The sequence below is a fragment of the Carassius gibelio genome, chromosome B13 (assembly GCF_023724105.1).
Source record: "Carassius gibelio isolate Cgi1373 ecotype wild population from Czech Republic chromosome B13, carGib1.2-hapl.c, whole genome shotgun sequence".
NCBI classification, from domain to species: Eukaryota; Metazoa; Chordata; class Actinopteri; order Cypriniformes; family Cyprinidae; genus Carassius; species Carassius gibelio.
The window spans coordinates 3,807,682-3,826,478 of NC_068408.1; the positions used below are offsets into that span (position 1 = coordinate 3,807,682).

An 18,797-nucleotide genomic window follows, 5' to 3' on the forward strand; every position below is an offset into this window, starting at 1 on the left:
TTTTCATGCAGGACATTCCACATTTTAATTAGAATTCATTCTTAAAGGGACAGTTCGGTTATATTTTAAATCTATTTAAATATAAACCTCATTTTTGTTTTGTGCGAGTAAATGCTGATAAAATTTTAATTTTTTGGTGAACTGTGCCTTTAAGTTAGTTAGCATATACACCACCATTCAAACGTAAAGGGTCAGTTCAATTTTATTTTTTTTTCTTTAAGAAATTAAAACTTTCAGCAAGGATGCATTAAAGTGATCAAAAGTGCAGCAAATACAGCTATAATAATATAACAAACATTGCATTTCAAATAAATGCTGTTTTTTTTTACTTTCTGTTAATCAAAGAAACATAAAAAAAGATGACAGTTTCCACAAAAAATATGAAGCAGCACAGATGATAATAATATATTTTTCTTGACAAAAAAATGGTGATACTAGTTCACAACATTATGGTTTTTATAGTATCGTTTATCACATAAATGCATCCTTCGTGAGCATAAAAGATACTAAACTCCCACTTCGGGGTGGAGCGATCTCATATTTTAGATTAAATGACTCCTGAAAATGCAAAAATGTCCAGAAATCACTGGTTGGTCATCAAAATCGATTGTCAAGTTAACATGTGACCAGTGATATGACCTTAAGAAGAATGCAAGGACCAATAACAATCAGGAAATTAAAAGAGTATTTCTCAGTGCTTGTCAATTATGTGTTTGCATGAAAGAGAAATGGACAGTAGGCCTAATGCTGAACACATGTGGCTGTCCAGTGCCTTTTCTCTCAGAAGATCAAAAGAGCCACAAGCTTCCAGAAGCACATGTTCACAGGACGCTCGGGTGCTGTTTTAAAATGACAATGCACTTCAGCTGTAAAATCTTTGCATAACCACTGAGAAACATCTCTGCTCTCGGTCCAACGGCCCAGTTTGAAGCTTTCAAAAGGTTTTAAGTACAGCGAGATTTGCCAGAGAAAACCGAACGGCCCAAGACATCATTAAACTTTCACTACAAGCAATAAACATCGACATTTTGCGGGAAGGAGTGATAAGCAAAGAAAGCATTTACTCACGCTCGTGTCGCTCCAAACCTGCATGGCTTTCTTCTGGGAATGAAAATGTTCACACTGCTCTTTTCCATGCACTGAAAGCATACAGACACTATATGTAAACTGATCTATAAATGTGCATTATTTTTCAAGTCTTCTGACTGAAGCCTTATGATACAGTAACTCTGTATGAGGAATTTACCGTAATAGTAATTCTGTAATAGTTTGAGATGCTTGTGATGCTTGAGATGCCTGTCTGGTGTGTGAGTGTGTGTGCTTTTATAAATTAAGTCTTTTTTTTGGGACTGGACTGCAAAGTAAGAGGCTGGGTGCCATGCATCAGTAAAAGCACATGTGTTTGCCATCGGAAAAGTAGATTGTTATCTTGACTATGTTTAGTTCTGGTCATGTTCCTTGGTTTAAGACTCAAAGTCCACAGATTAACTCAAAGACTCTTATGGACTTCTGGATGTTTTATGGCAAATGTTATTGTAGCATAATTGGGAAACTATAGGTTTTATTGATATTTTGTATAATGTTTTTGATATAATGTTATTTATTTAATTTCAGTTAAAGTTTTAGTAATTTTGTTGCATTTGTGTAATTTTTTTCCCATTAATTGCGGTTTTTATTATATTTTTTAAATATTTTATATATATTATTATTTCCTTTTTAATATATATATATATATATATATATATATATATATATATATGTATGTATATAACTTTATGCCCAAGTACCAGAGAAATAGATGAGGAAAATTGGTAATACTCTGTAAATCCTTAGTGTTTTATTTGATTTTATTGTAGTTTAGTTCATAAACCCAAGTTTTACAGACAAGGCTCAAGACAACAATGCAAGTTTGAGTCTCGACTGAATATATCTTGCTCTGACATATCGTAAAACATGTCAGTGCCATTGTTCTGTCTCAAGATGCACAAAAAAACAAAAACAAAAAAAAAACATTTTATAGTATTTTTATAAAATCAAAGCTACGCCCTGTCTGTGAAACCGGGACCAAGTTATATTAAAATAACAGCAAAACTCTATTTATATAATGCTTTATTCAGCAAGGATGCATGAAATTGATTAAAACGGACAGTAAATGTTACAACTGTTGTTTTTGATATTATTAGACATACAAACTGCTTTACATTCAAGTTACAATTACAAGTTATGAGGCTTGGATGCGCAGAACGTGTATAAATCATAAAGAAATGGAAAGAATAACATCATTTGTTTTGATCAAGTATAAGAAGACTTGCTGTACTTACCATTTAGTTAGGGATGCCCCCTTGTGGCCTTACTGGAAATATAGATGTTGACAATAAAACCTATGAAACGTAATGTTATTCCAACATCTGATCTGTGTTTTTTTTTCATACTGAAGCAGTAGGCGGGGCATATCAAAGAGCTCGCGCCCTTAAATCGGTGTATATTAATATTATCATTATCACTATTAGCTTTCACAGAACAGACAAAATGACATTTTCAAGTTCAACTATCTTACCAAACAATTTGTTTTTGTCTCCTTCGGGACATTGGGAACCCGTTTAAAAAAGAACATACGACATAATAAAAGGAATAAATCTAAACGCCTCACAATTTTGCAAGGCCTTAACATTTTTTCATTTTGCATATTTAATTGAAAGTGATAAATAAATTAAAAAAAAAGTACTGAAGAGTTAAGGCTTCAGTATGCATCTACACAGAGATCCAAGATACATACACTTTTCCTTAAAAAGAAAAACTAAAAAATAATATTTCACCCAAACAATAAAAAAGCCACCATCTATGTATCTTTAAATTAGCGCGGTCAAACGATTAATCGCATCCAAAAGAAAAGTTTTTGTTTACATGCTATTTGTATGTGTATTGTGTTTATTTAATATGCATATATAGTATATATTTTGAAAAAATTTATGTTTATACATTGATATTATTTTTTATGTCATTTATAAATATATTTTATATATATAAATATGGCATATTTTTCTTAAATATATACATGCATGTGTTTGAATTTATATATACATCATAAATATACACAGTACACAATGTAAACAAAAACTTTTATTTTGGATGCGATTTATCGCGATTAATTGTATGACAGCACTACTTCAAATGAGTCTTTATGATATTTCTTTGAATACAATTAATGTCCAAGCGGCAAAAAAATGGATCCTAAAATGCACTACATTTCAACTCAACTAAAAAAAATTGCTAGAAAGTTTATATCTTGTTTATATCTCAGAAGTGTGAGAAAATGCTGAATTATAAAATAAAAAAATGCGTTTAATTTTTTTTTTTTTTTTTTTAATTCTTGTGGCCAAAACAATCTTCCATAAATAACAGCATGCAGGTTTGAGTCAACGCGAAGGTGACTAAATAACAATTTTATTTTATTTAATTTTGAGGTGAATTCTCCTTTTAAGTGAGAAAAGTTAAGGTGGGCTCTCTACAAAACAAAACAACTTTACAATTAATCAGAATATATTATGAATCATTCTGCCCATTTCAACAAACAGACATTCTCCTATTCACATCATGTGCTGAAAACATAGAAAAAACCTCTGAAATAACACTTTATATTACAGCCAAAGACTAATTTACAGAAACGGAGAACACGTTTTGGTCAAATTGAAGTTCAATGTTTTTCAGGATGGAGTAACACACACACACACACACACACACACACACACACTAAGAATGGTTTAACCGATTTGAATACTCGCTCACAATTCTGACAGGTTTGTCCTCACAAAAGTTTATAAACAGATCTCTTTATGCAGATTGATGATGATGATGACGTTTAAGTCTTCTGGACGTTTGAACAGTTCAGGAAAAAAAGAAGAAGAGAGGTAACACCTCAACAAAGTTCAGGAAGCATTGAGTCTAGATCAGCTAGGATGCGTCCACCTCTTCAGCACGATTCCTTCAATTTACCCAAAAGCCGCCAACCATCCGGACCAAAGGAAGGAAGCAGTCTGAGTCTGTGACTCTCTCCGGTGAGGGTCAGATGGCGTTACAGCAGCTGCGGGGTTTTGTGCATCTCTGGAGGTCTGCTTCATCCACAGCGCTTTCTCAAACTCACTCCATCTTTGACATCTCATACTTGGTGGTCATGATCTCCTGTGTGAGAAACCGGCCTTAATTAACTCACTTATTCATGACGGCTGATGCAAATGTTCCACAAACACATGAAAGTCAATTAAACAACGGAAACTAGACAATGCTATGTTAGTGCACGAGGTAATGCAGTGATGATTTTATTAAGATTTTGAATTATTTTCAATTTTTCTATTTTCCATGTTAATTTTCATGTGTTAAGTTGCTGTTTTTTGTTTTTTTTTGGTATTTCTAGAGTTTTGTAGTTATTTATTTATTTTAGTTAACCCAAAAACAAAAACTGAAAATGTTGATTTTTGGTGATTAAAATAAAATCTTTGCATTGGCAAATAAAATAAGTTCTATTATGTATTTTAGGGTAACAATTATTTTATTTAAAGTAATGAAACAGTATCCCCAATGTATACCATGCATTTCAGAAGAAAACGTAAACAAAAAAACAAAAACAAAAACAGACTAAAACTAAAAACTTAAATTAACAGTAAAAGCTAAATTAAGATAGAAATAAAGTTTTGCATACCTCGTCTGAGTCAAGAAGAACAGGAAGAGCTCTGAAAATAAAAGCGAATAATTGTGTGAATAATTGCAAATTGACATGGGAAGCTTTTTGTTGCTAACAGCAGAGGGAGTGTGTGTGTGTGTGTGTTTTTATCAAACAGAAGACGACCTACACATCAGACAGAGAGGTAGGAATATTCTCCTCCACCCACTTCAAATCTTCATCCTGAAACAATCAAATATCAGATTTTTGTTTAATATAACATTTATGGTTTTATTTATTGAATATTCTCAACTGAATAAAAAGTTCAGAAGAACATAACTTTTTTCTTTTTAACCTTATAGGTGTTTTTATGGCCACTTCTAATCAATCTATTTGTAATCGTACAGCATTAAATGATTCCTTAAAAAACTACTTTAAATATTGTTAATAAAACAAATGAACACTGACCTGATTGGCTGCTGCAGGCTTCACCGTTCCATTGGTTTCTGTCTTAGCCGCCCTCAACTTTATCCCATCAGCTGATGATGAACAGGTGCATATTAATTAACCCACACTTTTCATATAACAATGTTTCCATACAGTGCAATAACACAGACCTACAGTGAAAAGACATACAGACACACACACAAAAAAGTGACTGACCGATGTTTGCAGACACCAGGAACTCTTCAATCTCCTCATCGTCTGAGTCATCAATAAGAGGTGTGTACGCATACCTAGACACAGAGCACATGCATGCGGTCAGGATGCTGCTTTAGAGGATACAGTGCAAGACGGCTGACTAGGACATGCTTGCCTTTGATTGTTAGCAGACGGCCGCCACAGAAACATGATGACCAGCAGTATGCTGGAGAAGAGGAACCTCCAGAAAGCATCATCCACCCACAGCTCCATCCAGTCCTGTGAAGAAACACACAGGAACCAGTTTGAAATCATTTGGTTCTGCTTCGATCGGAGCAGAGAGAGTTCAGATACTCACCGCCTGACAGTCTGCTAACCGGAACTTCTTCGTCGTCCAAACCATGAAAATAATGGAGGCTGAAACACGGTAGATATCGGTCACCTCGACTGGGTTTAACCGTTTCACTGTATTCAGCCACATTTCCTGCTTTTACTCACCGAGAACAGCAAAGATGAGCGTGTTGGTGAAGTGTCTGTACAAAGACAGCTTCACTGGGTTTCTTCTGAGTTTCAGAGTCTTAATGGTTTGCGCCAGACTGACAAATATGTGAGATATAGTCAAGGAATCGAGACTTACAGGACCATAAGTCTAGAAATATAACAAGTTTACATAACCTAATAATTCCTATGTAGCATGCTGTCAATTACCACAGACAGAATCTTATATTATTCACAATTATTGTTGAAAATATGCAACTACTATATGGTTTCTACTATTATATTTATTATAATATGACATGCATATTATTTATAATGTAGTTAAATATTATATATAATATTAAAAGTTTATGTATGGCCATGCAGTGAAGTTGTGTTGATTTACTTGTATTTATATTTATAAAGCTTATGATAAAGTTTATTTATAAAGCTTAGGGTTTTCACCAGGGCTTCATTTATTTGATGAAAAATACAGTAAAAATATTAATATTCCGAAATATTATTATGTTATTTGAAATGATAATTTTTTAATTTTTTAACATTTCAAATAGGATATTTTTTCCTGTGATCATAGCTGTATTTTCAGCATCATTCCTCCAGTCTTCAGTGTCACATGATCTTCAGAAATCAGTATAATATGATGATTTGCTGCTCAAGAAACATTTCTGATTATTATCAGTGCTAGAAACAATTGTGCCGCTTCATAATTTTATGAAAAATGTGGTTTTAATCAGGTTTAATTTAATTTAAAAATAGAAATTTACCAATTTAAATGTCTTTACTGTCACTTTGGATAAATTTAATGAATCCCTGCTGAATAAAAATGTATATTTATATTTAATAGCATATTTGTAGTGATAACTTGCACCATCTTTCACTGGATATTTACAGTGAATGCATTCTGAAACGTCTATGTTAATAAACAACATTGCACATAGGCATAGATATAATGCTGAAAATGATCAATATTTTTTTGCAGCATCATGCTTAGTAAGAAAGTCTTCAGGTCTAAAAGGCAAATAAGAAAATAAAACAAGAGCTCCATAAATAAGGCATCATGCAGGAACAAAATAAACTCTGCAGGGGCAAAGACACACACACAGCGTCCCAAAAGGATATCCACCAGCACAGAGAGGAGTCAAGCAGAGCCAGGGGAATGTTGGCTAGCAGGGTCAAGTCAGAGTCTTTAGCCTGAGAGAGATGCACAGAGGCGGGAAAAATAAGGAATAGGGAACAGTAGGAACAGGTCCTTCACCACTACAACAACTGAAACACAAACCACAATCAAACTCAAAATTACACTAAAAGGAATAAGCACCTTTTAAATGTTTTTTAACTATATAGTTATAAACAGTTCACCCAAAAATAAAAATTCTGGCAAGAACGATTAATGCTAGCAACCGAACCGTTTTGGTTCCCATTGACTTGGACAAATATACACTGAATATCAATGGCTACTGTTTGGATACCAACATTCTTCAAAATATGTTCAGAACGTGACTAAAAGATGACAGAATTATCCCTTCACAATCTGGTTGGTATGGTACAAGTCTGTTAACTAAATGAAGCCAGGCTTGATAGGGCCATCAGAAGGATATGAACCAGAGAGCAGAAGAATCAAACACAGCTAGTATAACGTATGTGACGAGGGCTGGTCCATTATCTCGACCCTTACAGATCAACACCCATCACACTCATTACTGACAACAAACACGTTTAAATCACATAACTGATGCTTCTTTGACAAAACGGCTGCTTATAATATGCAACTGCTCAACAAAATGATTTAAAAAGAACCAGGATGTCAGCTTTACCCCAGTGATCCTCAGGACGCCCTCAATTGCAGCAAATATGAAGTAAAGCACACCCAGACCCACCACTCGGTGCATGACGGTGCCCAAACGCGGCCTGAGAAAACACAAAAACATCAGTGTCTCTAAAACCACTCAACGGTATAGTTCACCCAAACATAATAATTCATGATGCAAAAAAATTCTCTCCCCTATTGTCCTCTCACATCAAAATATTTAATAGTTATTTGTTTAGAAACATGTAAACTCTATCTTCTTTTTTTTTTGTTCTGGAGTAGGCAATATTACGGATTTGTATTTTAGATGAAAGCAATGGTTTGAAGTGACAGATTTCTTAACAAGATGTTAAATGATGGACTGGAGTGCTGTGGATTATTGTGATGTTGTTATCAGCTGTTTAGACTCATTCTGACGGCACCCATTGACTAAAGAGCATCCATTGCTGAGCAAATAATGCAATGCTACATTTCTTCAAATCAGATGAAGAAACAAACTCATCTACATCTTGGATGTATTACATCATCAACAAATTGTATTTTTTGGGGGGTGAACTATTCCTCTAATGATCCTGAACCCTGCTGATCGATGCTTTCATTACTCACTTGACAATGCCGTAGCCCAGACTGACGATGACGACGAGCAAACGGGCCAGAGTCCTCTTCAGAGCAGAGATGAGCTCAGCAAAGATCAGCAGACCCTGAGCTGGAGAGAAGACAGAGAGATTCAACTTTTAAACACATGGGAAAACATATGTCACTCTTTTTAAAGAAAGATTCAATTTTGAGGCTTTAAAGAAGGGTTACATATTAAATGACAAAATAACACATCTATCTAATGTTAAAAATGAAGACAAAAGTTATTGGGACACTTTGTGTTTCAAACCAAAACCTCAAAATATTGTACTTTTTAACAAATAAATGCAGCCTATGCACTAAATTTACGAAAAGATTTTAGATTACACTGTTTGATCTATCTTTATATGCCATGACATTCAGACAGTTTCAAGTGTACAAAAATGAGTTAGGCCATTGTCGGTGAATTTAACAGTTGAAACGGAGGAATAAAGAGTATATTTTTTGACTAACATGCTGAGCCCACGTTGTTGGTGTTCTGATATTCAGCACAGAAGACGGCCTTCTCTATCATGCCCAAGAATATGACTCCAGCAATCCAGAACTGGATCCTCAGCAGGTCTTTCCAGTAGCAGGACGCCCAGACGAACCAGAGAAGAGCGTACAGGATGTACACCACACACATCACCATGTAGAACTGAGAAAAAGAGAGGGAGAAATCATGAATCATACCAAATCATGCAAAGATATTAGAATAGAATTCAGGAATTGATCGGATTGTTGTCGGTTGTTAACTTATTATTTTATATAAGACATATAATAAATATACAATACGTTTATAAATGCAATATTCAATGAATGCACTCCTTTGAGTCCCTGTTGTGTTCTCCGGATCCCATCATATAACGCTGATAAAAGAGCATCTAAACTACTTACGATCATGAGAGGCCATTCGGTGACAGAGAGATAACCGTGGGATCCCTTCATCACAACACTGACTGAAACACAGTTCAGATAAGATTCATAAGCCAGAAACAGCTACATATTCATATGATAAGAGCAGATAAGAGCATTAGGCCTACAGGTTAAATTCCAGTTGGCATCCTGTTTTGTTGAACTGGTCTGCACTACCAGCAGGTAAGGCCCGTCCCTCCAGGTCGTAGCAATCACATGTTCCTTTGCCAACAAAGAAATTATGTGCATTACTCAACAAACCCTCAATTTATTGCTGTCGCCAAAAAACTCATATATTCCATCTCATAGTGTTTTACCATCGGTCCGTAGGAACCAGCCTCAGCAACAGAAGAACTGGTGAAGCTCCCATCCTTTTGTCAAAACCAAAGAGAAATATATTGCTCTTTTTGAGTTGTTTGAAAACAAGCAGCTTTTGAAACCGGAACATTATTCAGCAGTTTTACCTCTAACTTGCCTTCCAACTGAATCAGGCTCGCGGTTTTTGGTTCTGCTTTTGATTTCTGCAAAAAACAACAACGATATAGACAACACTGAACAATTATGATGCAATTATGAAATCAAAATTAACATCAGTCAGTTGTCAGGAAGTTGATAAAGAGGCTGAAAACATCTCACTACACATCACATTTTAGTGATCTATAATTGTAAGCATTCATCAGGTTAGTATGTGTTGAATTATCTTTTATTGTTCATTTTTGTAACAGTCTGTGTGCACAACTGTTGCCAACAATGATAATTTCTAATAATGAATCAGCATATCAGAATGATTTCTTAAGGATCATGGGACACTGAAGACTGGAGAAATGGCTTTGCATCAAAGAAATAATATTTTTTGAAGGATATTGAAATAGAAAACATTATCTATATATATACATATACATACACACTCACACAATGCACACATACATATAAAACAAATACAAAACGACAAAAGCAGATAACAAAATGACTCAAATTAGAATGAAACCTGAAAGGCATAAAATGAAAAGCTTATTCAAAATATTAATAAATATGGTGGAATATAATCAAATATTAATAATGCTAAAAACACTGACCGTGGCTTATTTTTCTCAATAAAGGTGACAGAAATAGGTCAGGCTGAAAGTATAGCATACACTACTGACTGAAATCAAGCAGTGTGAACGTACATTGAGCATGGGGAACATGTGCATGTCGCTGCGGCAGGATATCTCCCTGTATTTGTGCCGAATAAACTCTCCCTGTCCCTGAGGGCTCGGGTCCAGACTGTTTCCTCGAATCTGTGGCGTCTTTTCATACATCTCCTGAGCGAGCAAATAAACAAATATTAAACACACATGCATGAGTATCACATGCATGCTTTAAGGATTTCAGAAGCAAACGGCTGCCACTCACTTCAATATTGTTGTACTCATTGTGACAGGGGTAGAATTTTAGAAACCACTGAATGGAGAACCTCACTTCCTCCGGACAACCGAATGATGACACTGCAAGGAGAAACGAGATCCTTATTTCGCTAGACAATCAATACAGGACACGTGTTTATTAAAGGAGTAAGTAGATTTGCTGGAAATGTACCCATCCTCAGGTCATCCAAGATGTCAGGTTTGGAGAAATTTAGCATCACATCACTTGCTCACCCACTGATCCTCTGGAGTGAATGGGTGCCGTCAGAATAAGAGTCCAAACAGCTGATAAAAACATCAAAATAACAACATTGCTTCCTTTTATGGACTCATATTTTGGCCAGAAGCAATGGTTTTAAGTTAAAACTTCTTGATGGACTGGAGAGATGTTTTTAGCAGCTGTTTGGCCTCTCATTCTGACGGCACCCATTCACTCCAGAGCATCCATTGGTGAGCAAGTGATGCAATGCTACATTTCTCAAAATCTGTTCTGATGAATCTATATCTTGGATGTCCTGAGGATGAGTAAATGTTGGATTTTTTTTATTTTTATGGATTATTCCTTTAAGCTTTATCTTCGGTCTATGCAGAAATAACAACATTAGACACCTCTTAATCGAATATCAGTGTCCTTATACATGGCTTTCCTCAACAATAAAGGTCTTGATGTCTGCAAAAGAGAAGAAAACACATTGTCAAATTTTTCAACAGTTTTTCCAGTAGAAAGTGTTTCAGTAGTAAATTAAACATGTGTTTTGGGGTTGTCTTACAGTAGCACCCGATAGAAACCCAGTGGAAAAAATAGACAGGCCTTTAAATATTTGATAAGACCCTGTCACAAACTTTACAGAGATCATATGGACAATCAAAGGTGACAGCGTCACAGCTCAATGACAAACAAAATTAAATGCAACTGATTCCTTTATACTGAATACGGAGTAAAATCCTCATTTTGTATTTTAAACTGCAGTAACAGGTTACTTTTATTGCTATTATTAACAGTAACAAATGTTCTTTGTTTTCTCAACACCATGCATCACATGCAATTTACAAAAGAGATTTTACATACATACACATCTACTTTAGTTTCAATTAACTTAATAAATGGTGAAATAACTTTCCATATGTCATTCAGCATATTAAAACAAAAGAAAAAGTCGTCATACTAAATGGTAAATTATTAAAAACATGGTTTAAAGAATTAAAAACTATATGTTGATCAAATGGGTAAAACCTGACTAAAAAATTTATAAAAAATAAAAGAGACAGTCTTATGTTTTGTGGAGCTGCTGCAACATGCAGCACTGAGCTGGTCTTAATGCAAACACGGCATTTGGACAAAGTTTAACCGTGTTTTATCATTTTAATGACTCTGACAGCTGCCTCATAACGTGTCATTAATTTCTAGAGGTTGTCTTACTAATTACAACGTTAAAACATCACTTAATCCATAACTAAAGATGCACTGTTATCTAATGCTAGCTGTTAGCGCTTGGACTCGTCGCTCGTTTTCATCAACTTATAATCATAAACATCATCCACACTCACATTAAGGACTGTAATAGTCCACAGGCCCATCTCCGGAGCGGCAGTTACACCATTTAATGATAAAGTGATGAGGAGAAATGGGATAAAAAAGAGCAAAAGGCTGGTGCTCTGCATCCACCGGAGGCTGCTGTCGGCCATGTTTACTGTTCAGAGACGGTCGCGCGCACACACGCGCTCTCTCTCACGCGCGCACACACCGGACACGTCATGCCGTCAAAAAGCGGATGGTGCGCGTACAGTCGCAGGCAGACCCTAGCGTAAAGTAGCCTATGCATCACCATCAGCACGGTGAACACTAAATTTGGCCTTTAATATCAGTGTCTTACTACTTAATACAGATAGATTAGATATGTTAGTCTTTGTCATCTTTTTTTTTTAAAGCAATAAATGAATGCGCATGATTCTTCTGTAGACTATAACTCTTTCCATGTGCACGAAGCACGCTCTGTGGAATGTGTTCTTTAAAATAAAAAAATACAAAAAAATTAGATTAGCCCTAATAAAACAAATCAGACAAATCAAAATGCTTATTTTTTTAATAAAAATTATTGTTCGGATAGCAGCACGTGGTGATTTTTATTTTATCTTTAACACATAATGTACCTGAGAAAAAGAGAGAAAAAAAGGTCAAATAGATGTTTATTAGATGTCTTTGAGATGTTTAATGATTTGATTCAGATCAGGACTTCGGAGCGCATATAGCCAATCTTTTCTGATTTCTTTTTTATTAAACCTTACAAAAGATTTCCCCGCTAATGAGCCCCAATAACACAGCAACTGCAAAATGACTCCTTTTCCAAAATGTTTGTTTAATCAAATATGTTATTTAAACATGCATTCAAATGTTTTATATCTAACTGCATGAAATAAATGATATTTATTGCTTACTAAACTTACAGTAAAAGGTATTGACACTGAAATCCAAAAGACAACTTTTCCAGGTAACAGCTTTTAATATTACATTTAAACATGAACAAATGGCTCATTCAGAGTATTACTAGACCAAGTTATCATTTCATATAACATTTATGGCAGCACTTTAAAACAAACTTTATTTTGTTAGCAGTATTTAATAAGATATTGTTCATAATGGCATTAATTGTACACTCTCGACCTCAAATGAATGCAGATATCGGTGTACCTCATTCAGAAGGTACAGTAATAAAAAATACTTCACGTTTAAAAAAAACTTTTGTAGATTTCTCTAAAGACTCAGTTTAACCTCCAAGTTAAATTGTAAATATCACTATATATAAAAAACCTGTGCTTTATATTTACAAAATGTATATCTAATATACAAATTAGGTTCTGTGCAAAAACAAAGTTCACAAAAAAGCTTAAAGTCACAATGTACTGTAGCTTACTCCTGAAGATAATAACATTATAAACTTAATCACTTCAGAAAAAACAGGACTTGTTTTCTAACATTTGGAGCATCACTGTTTTGCGCTCTGTACTACAACATGCATTAAGACGACAATAACACCATGGTAGGGTTCAGACAGGGCCCACCAGGCGGGTTTAGGGTCCAACGTGTTTCTGTGCAACTGTGAAATGCTGTATGAGGGCAAAAAATTTTTACATTTAGCAAGAGATGAAATCAAGACATTTGTTGCCAGAGAGATTTGCATGCACTACTGTTCAAATGTTTGGAGTTGGTACGAATTTGTAATTATTCCGAAATATGTCTCTGTCTAAAGCTGCATTTATTTGACCAAATTGACCACAGTTAAAACAGTAATACTGTAAAATGTTATTGCATAACATTAAATAAATATATTATTTGCTCAACAATGTATCCTCTGCAGTGAATGGGTGCCGTCAGAATTAAAGTCCAAAGATCACAATAATAATCCACAAGTAATTTAAGTATTTCATAAACGCATTGACTTGTCATTAACAAATCCAAAAAGATGTTTTTAACTTCAAAGCATTGCTTCTGGCTCAAATACGAATCCATAATCTTTCTCCAGTAAGAAAGCTGTCTGGTCTGAATCAGGAGAGAAATAGGCACAGATCAAGCAAAGTTTAAAAGCTAAAACAGCCCAAAACTAATCTAAACAAATATACCTTAATGATGGATTCGATTTTTACAAACTTTTTTTAAACCTTTTTTAAGGCGTTGATGATGGGCTTGAGTGGTGTGGATTACTGTAATGTTTTTATCAGCTGTTTGGACTCTCATTCTGACGGCACCCATTCACTGCAAAGCACCCATTTGTGATCAAGTGATGCAATGCTGAATTTCTCCAAATCTGTTCTGATGAAGAACCACAGTCATCTACATCTTGAATGGCATGAGGGTGGCCAAAATCAAATTTTTTGGGTGAACTGTTCCTTTAACTCAACCAATGGTGTAAGTTTGGCACTCTTGTCAATGATGGCCGATGGGTGTTCAAAAAAACAAAATCATTATTATAATACAGAGATTTCCGGTCCTTGATTCTGATTGGTTGAGACAAGTTCAAAGCTGTGTTTACATCTGTGTGTTGCTCTGCAAACACTTTGTTGGAACCACAACAGTTTCTGAGGAACTACGTTTTTGTTAATATTATTGCAATTTCTTTGCTCGATTTTATGTTGTTAAACCTTACTACGAATATGGAATAACCGGTTTATAAAAGCAATAAACCCATGGTTTACAGAGAGTTTATAACAGCTAAGGGGCATTGTCAGACACAGCTTCTTATGGGGGTTATTGCTTTATCAATTCAGTTTTTTGACAAAATATACTTCCGTTGGCTACCACAATAAAGTCAGTTACTGTATCTGATGCAACTTCCCATCAGAGCAAACGTGTGGTGTCACTGGATGTCTGCTGCATCGCTGGCGAGTCCCTGACCGTTTCTTCGCTGTCCTGTTCCACGAGTCTGTGATCCAACAGTGGCGTATCTACTGCGTTTCTCGCCGCATGATCCCCGGAGGAAATGACCACAACGTACCGGTCGTCCTCTGCGTCTGTGCTCTCATGAACGTCTGCTGTCACTACTGAAGTGTCCGTGGTTTGGCGACTACAGGAGGGTGAGGATGTGAGCACAGGGCCCTCGGTCGCCTCGCCGGGTATCTCCTCTTCTTCCTCGGCGAAGCTGGTGTTGATGTAGATAATGTCTCTTCGGCTGGAAACCGCGGGAAGCTTCCCCGCCAGACTCTCCAGCTTCTTCCTAACCTGTGTGAAGTCGGGCCGGTCCACCGGATCAACGCTCCAGCAGCTGAACATGATGTCATACCTGAAACACAACACAATGAGATTCAGATTTACTGAAAAACATCAACACTGTAAAGCCTACTCTCCCATATTTTACATGCAAAGGCCTCGAACTTATCAACATGATCAAAACTTTGCTAAAACAAAAGCTGTTGCAGACAGTTTACTGCATGCATTCTGTCATCTGATGGATCATTTAGAGTTTGTTTTTTTTTAGCAAGTATAAGATCTTTTAGTATTATTGTACAAAAGTCCAGCATCATTTTGTGGTTCATGTGTCTTTTTGCTGTCAAAGTAAACATACAAATAACTGTGATATTGCAAGTAATATTTCAAGAGTGAGACTTACTGGACTGAAGAACTTAGGTTTACTTGGAAATATTATTAAGATTTCACTGATTTACAACACAAGCATCAGAATTTCATCACTTTTTGATAATATCAGATATCAGCATCTGCACCAAGTAATGTGTTTTTGCTCAGTCTTTTTTCTACATATTTTCAATTTATGAGCCATAAATGCCTAATGCTCAACATAAAACACAAGCTATCTTTTTTTTTTTATTCTGTCTATAATAAATATATTTTAATACTATACTAAATGTATATTTTATATGTCAGGCTTTACAGGGTTAATCTGTATCTTTTCCATGTTTTCTAGTATAGCTATAGTTAAACAAGATCAGTTTATCTAAGAAGAAAAAATTGCATAAAATAGTATTTCCATAAAATGTATCCTTCTGGTGGAGCAAGTAGTTATATATTTGATAACAGTCAAACTTTTCCTGTCTTTAGAGTAATGTACTCAAATAGGGTCCTTTTCGATTTGAACATTTTTGTTCACATGCTGGAAATTCATGGTCATTTTCAACACACAGTTTTAAAACAAACTCACAGTTCATCCAGACAGTCGCTCGGCTGTTTCAGCCGGTTTCCCTCGAGGAGATAGTCGTAAATCTCATGGTTTTGTACGCCGGGGTATGGGGTCATTCCCCGAGTGGCTATTTCCCACATGGTCACTCCAAAGGCCCACTAGAAGGGGAACAAGAGGTGATAAATGAGAATATTACTGCTTTGACTGTATCATTGATTAATAAATGCAACCTTCGATGAACATAAAGAGACTTGAATGAACTACAAAGTTACCAGATCAGTTGTAGATCCTGAAAAAAACCGTTCCTACCACATCACTTTTCACCGTGAAGACTCTGTCAGCGAGGCTTTCCAAAGCGATCCATTTGACAGGCATCTTGGCAATCCGGCCCTGTCTGTAATAGTCACCACTGTAGATTTTCTTTGACAGGCCAAAATCAGCAACACACACGCTCATATCATCACGCAACCTGCATGAAATCAAATGTGTGTTGCTTAAAAACAAACACAGAGACTCAACAGTGAAACAGTTACAAGATACAATAATTTGTTAAACAAGGCACTTCTGCTCACCAATGCTGCATTTATTTGATTAAAAATACAATAAAATTAAAAATAATGTGAAATAGTATTGCAAATTAAATTAACCTTTTCCTACATGGATATATTTTAAAATGTAATTTATTCCTGTGATTCAAAGCTGAATTTCCAGCATCATTACTCCAAGGCTTCAGCGTCACATGATCCTTCAGAAATCATTCTAATTTTAAAAATATCTTTATTTCTCGGTGCTTCCGTGATTAGAAGTGTCTAGTTCAGGACACGTACATGCAGTTGCGTGCTGCAAGGTCCCGATGAAGAAAGTTTCTGCCGCTGAGATACTCCATTCCCAGAGCGATGTCGATCATGAACTTCAGGAGCATCTGCGTAGGAAGATACTGGAAATACAACATCCAACATCCTATTAGACCACCACAGTACTACTTTGTAGACAAAGGGTATCGTTGTTCCTTTGCGACTCTTACCACAGGCTCTTCACTGAGACGAGAGAGAAGCAGGAAGCTGTGCAGGTCTCCATACTTCATGAAGGGAAGCACAACCATCGGTTTGGGAAAGTGGCCTGAAACGACCTCTAAACAAACACCTGTGTGAACAAATCAACAGATGAACACTCATGGAAATGCCTTGACATTATTTGTTACGGATTTGAACACTATTTCAGATGTTTTTACTCCTAATGAGCATTCAGGCATGTTTCTTACCCAACAGCCTGATTACGTTCGGATGGTGGAAATCCTTCATGCAAGCCGCTTCATTCAGAAACTCTTCGATCTCTCTCTGGGAGAAGTTATCCACTGGAAGAGGCAGAGATCAAGGATTTAGTTCAGATATCTTTTATGATATGCTGTTTTGGCCTATCTAGTTATCCAGATTTAAGTTTAGCGCCTTTGCAGACCCTTGTCAAGATCAGGTAGCTCTCAGATTAGTTAATCATGATACTTGAGGCAAGTGTTGAAGCTAATATATTAAAATAAAATCAGCTCTAAGAATACAACAAAATGCTAAAACTGTGTTTTTATCGATATCCAGAGTAAAAATGTTCCACCACTGAGTCATGAATGACTGAGTCATTTTTTTTGTATTAGATGTTGATTTGATTTTAAGGAACACTCACAATTGGTTATTGTCTGTGTGTAGCCCCGCCCCTTTTTAGCACGGTGTTTGTTGTCATAGAAATATACAGAGCTACCGCGAAAATAAAAGTCCAAAGACAATATTCTAAAAATGTTGCACTTGTTTTGGTGGACAACAGGGTCAATAGTGAGAAATAATTTTTATGAATATATTTAAATGTATTTATTTACTTCTTTTTAAATTAATACAATTTTCTCATAAGTAAAAAAATGTAAATCAACCTAAAAATTTTTTTTGAATCAATTCTGGGTGCAAATATGGTTATAACAAATATTGTAATGAATTATGACGTTCAAAAATAAAATAAGACACGAATAATAATAATAATAATAATAATAAAATCTATATATATAAAAATATTTTTTTCTAAATAATATGATAGAAAATGTGAAACCTAAATATTTTAAATAATAATAATAATGACATTAATAATGATAATATTATATGTAAAACCTTTTTAAAAATAATGTCAAATAAAAAATACTTAAAATTCTTAAAATAGAAATATTTTGAAAACAACAATGACAGTAAAAATAATAATAATAAATGTAATAAAAAACGTTTTAAATAAAATACTTACTAGATGTAAAAAATAAAATAATTTTCATTTTTGAAACCCACAAAATGAACTCACATTTCATGGTCTTGACAGCAACTTTTTCCGAGGATCCGTCAGGTTTTCTGAGATGCCCCTCCATCACGGATCCGAACTCACCTGTAAGAGAGCGTCAGGTCATTACGATCATCTGTCACGAGCTGTAACTCAACACAGATCCACAGCAGACGGCGTCCTCACCTTCTCCCAGGACTTTACCGATGGACAGCAGGTTCCTCATGATCATCACGTCCTGGAGTTTGGCCTGAAGCTCACTGCTGATGCCAAGACTAGCAACTAAAGGAATGAAGACATACTTCTATCATTTTGGAAACTGGATA

The 18,797-nt window shown here is 35.3% G+C and overlaps 2 protein-coding genes across 4 annotated transcripts in view; both read right to left on the bottom strand.

The window, feature by feature from the left end:
* Positions 1-3,107: 3,107 nt before the first annotated feature.
* Positions 3,108-12,314, bottom strand: LOC127970618 (transmembrane protein 87A). Its single transcript, XM_052573271.1, has 20 exons — positions 12,089-12,314; positions 11,150-11,210; positions 10,530-10,621; positions 10,304-10,438; positions 9,599-9,655; positions 9,452-9,505; positions 9,263-9,356; positions 9,117-9,178; positions 8,694-8,877; positions 8,211-8,310; positions 7,612-7,705; positions 6,913-6,988; positions 5,798-5,902; positions 5,658-5,716; positions 5,475-5,578; positions 5,321-5,394; positions 5,126-5,196; positions 4,848-4,900; positions 4,697-4,727; positions 3,108-4,179 (listed from the first exon to the last, which is right to left on the bottom strand). The coding sequence occupies exons 1-20, from the start codon at positions 12,224-12,226 to the stop codon at positions 4,138-4,140; spliced, it is 1,686 nt and encodes a 561-aa protein (XP_052429231.1). The 5' UTR covers positions 12,227-12,314; the 3' UTR covers positions 3,108-4,137.
* Positions 12,315-13,021: 707 nt separating this feature from the next.
* Positions 13,022-18,797, bottom strand: part of LOC127970415 (tyrosine-protein kinase Mer) — a 28,472-nt gene continuing 22,696 nt past the window's right edge. For all 3 annotated transcript variants that reach the window (XM_052573000.1, XM_052572999.1, XM_052573001.1), the window contains 8 exons: positions 18,658-18,753; positions 18,496-18,576; positions 17,429-17,521; positions 17,192-17,310; positions 16,995-17,104; positions 16,477-16,636; positions 16,189-16,325; positions 13,022-15,315 (listed from right to left, as the gene is read on the bottom strand). In XM_052573000.1, coding sequence (XP_052428960.1) covers positions 14,874-15,315; positions 16,189-16,325; positions 16,477-16,636; positions 16,995-17,104; positions 17,192-17,310; positions 17,429-17,521; positions 18,496-18,576; positions 18,658-18,753 — 1,238 coding nt within the window. In that variant the 3' untranslated portion in view covers positions 13,022-14,873. The remainder of the gene's footprint in view (positions 15,316-16,188; positions 16,326-16,476; positions 16,637-16,994; positions 17,105-17,191; positions 17,311-17,428; positions 17,522-18,495; positions 18,577-18,657; positions 18,754-18,797) is intronic.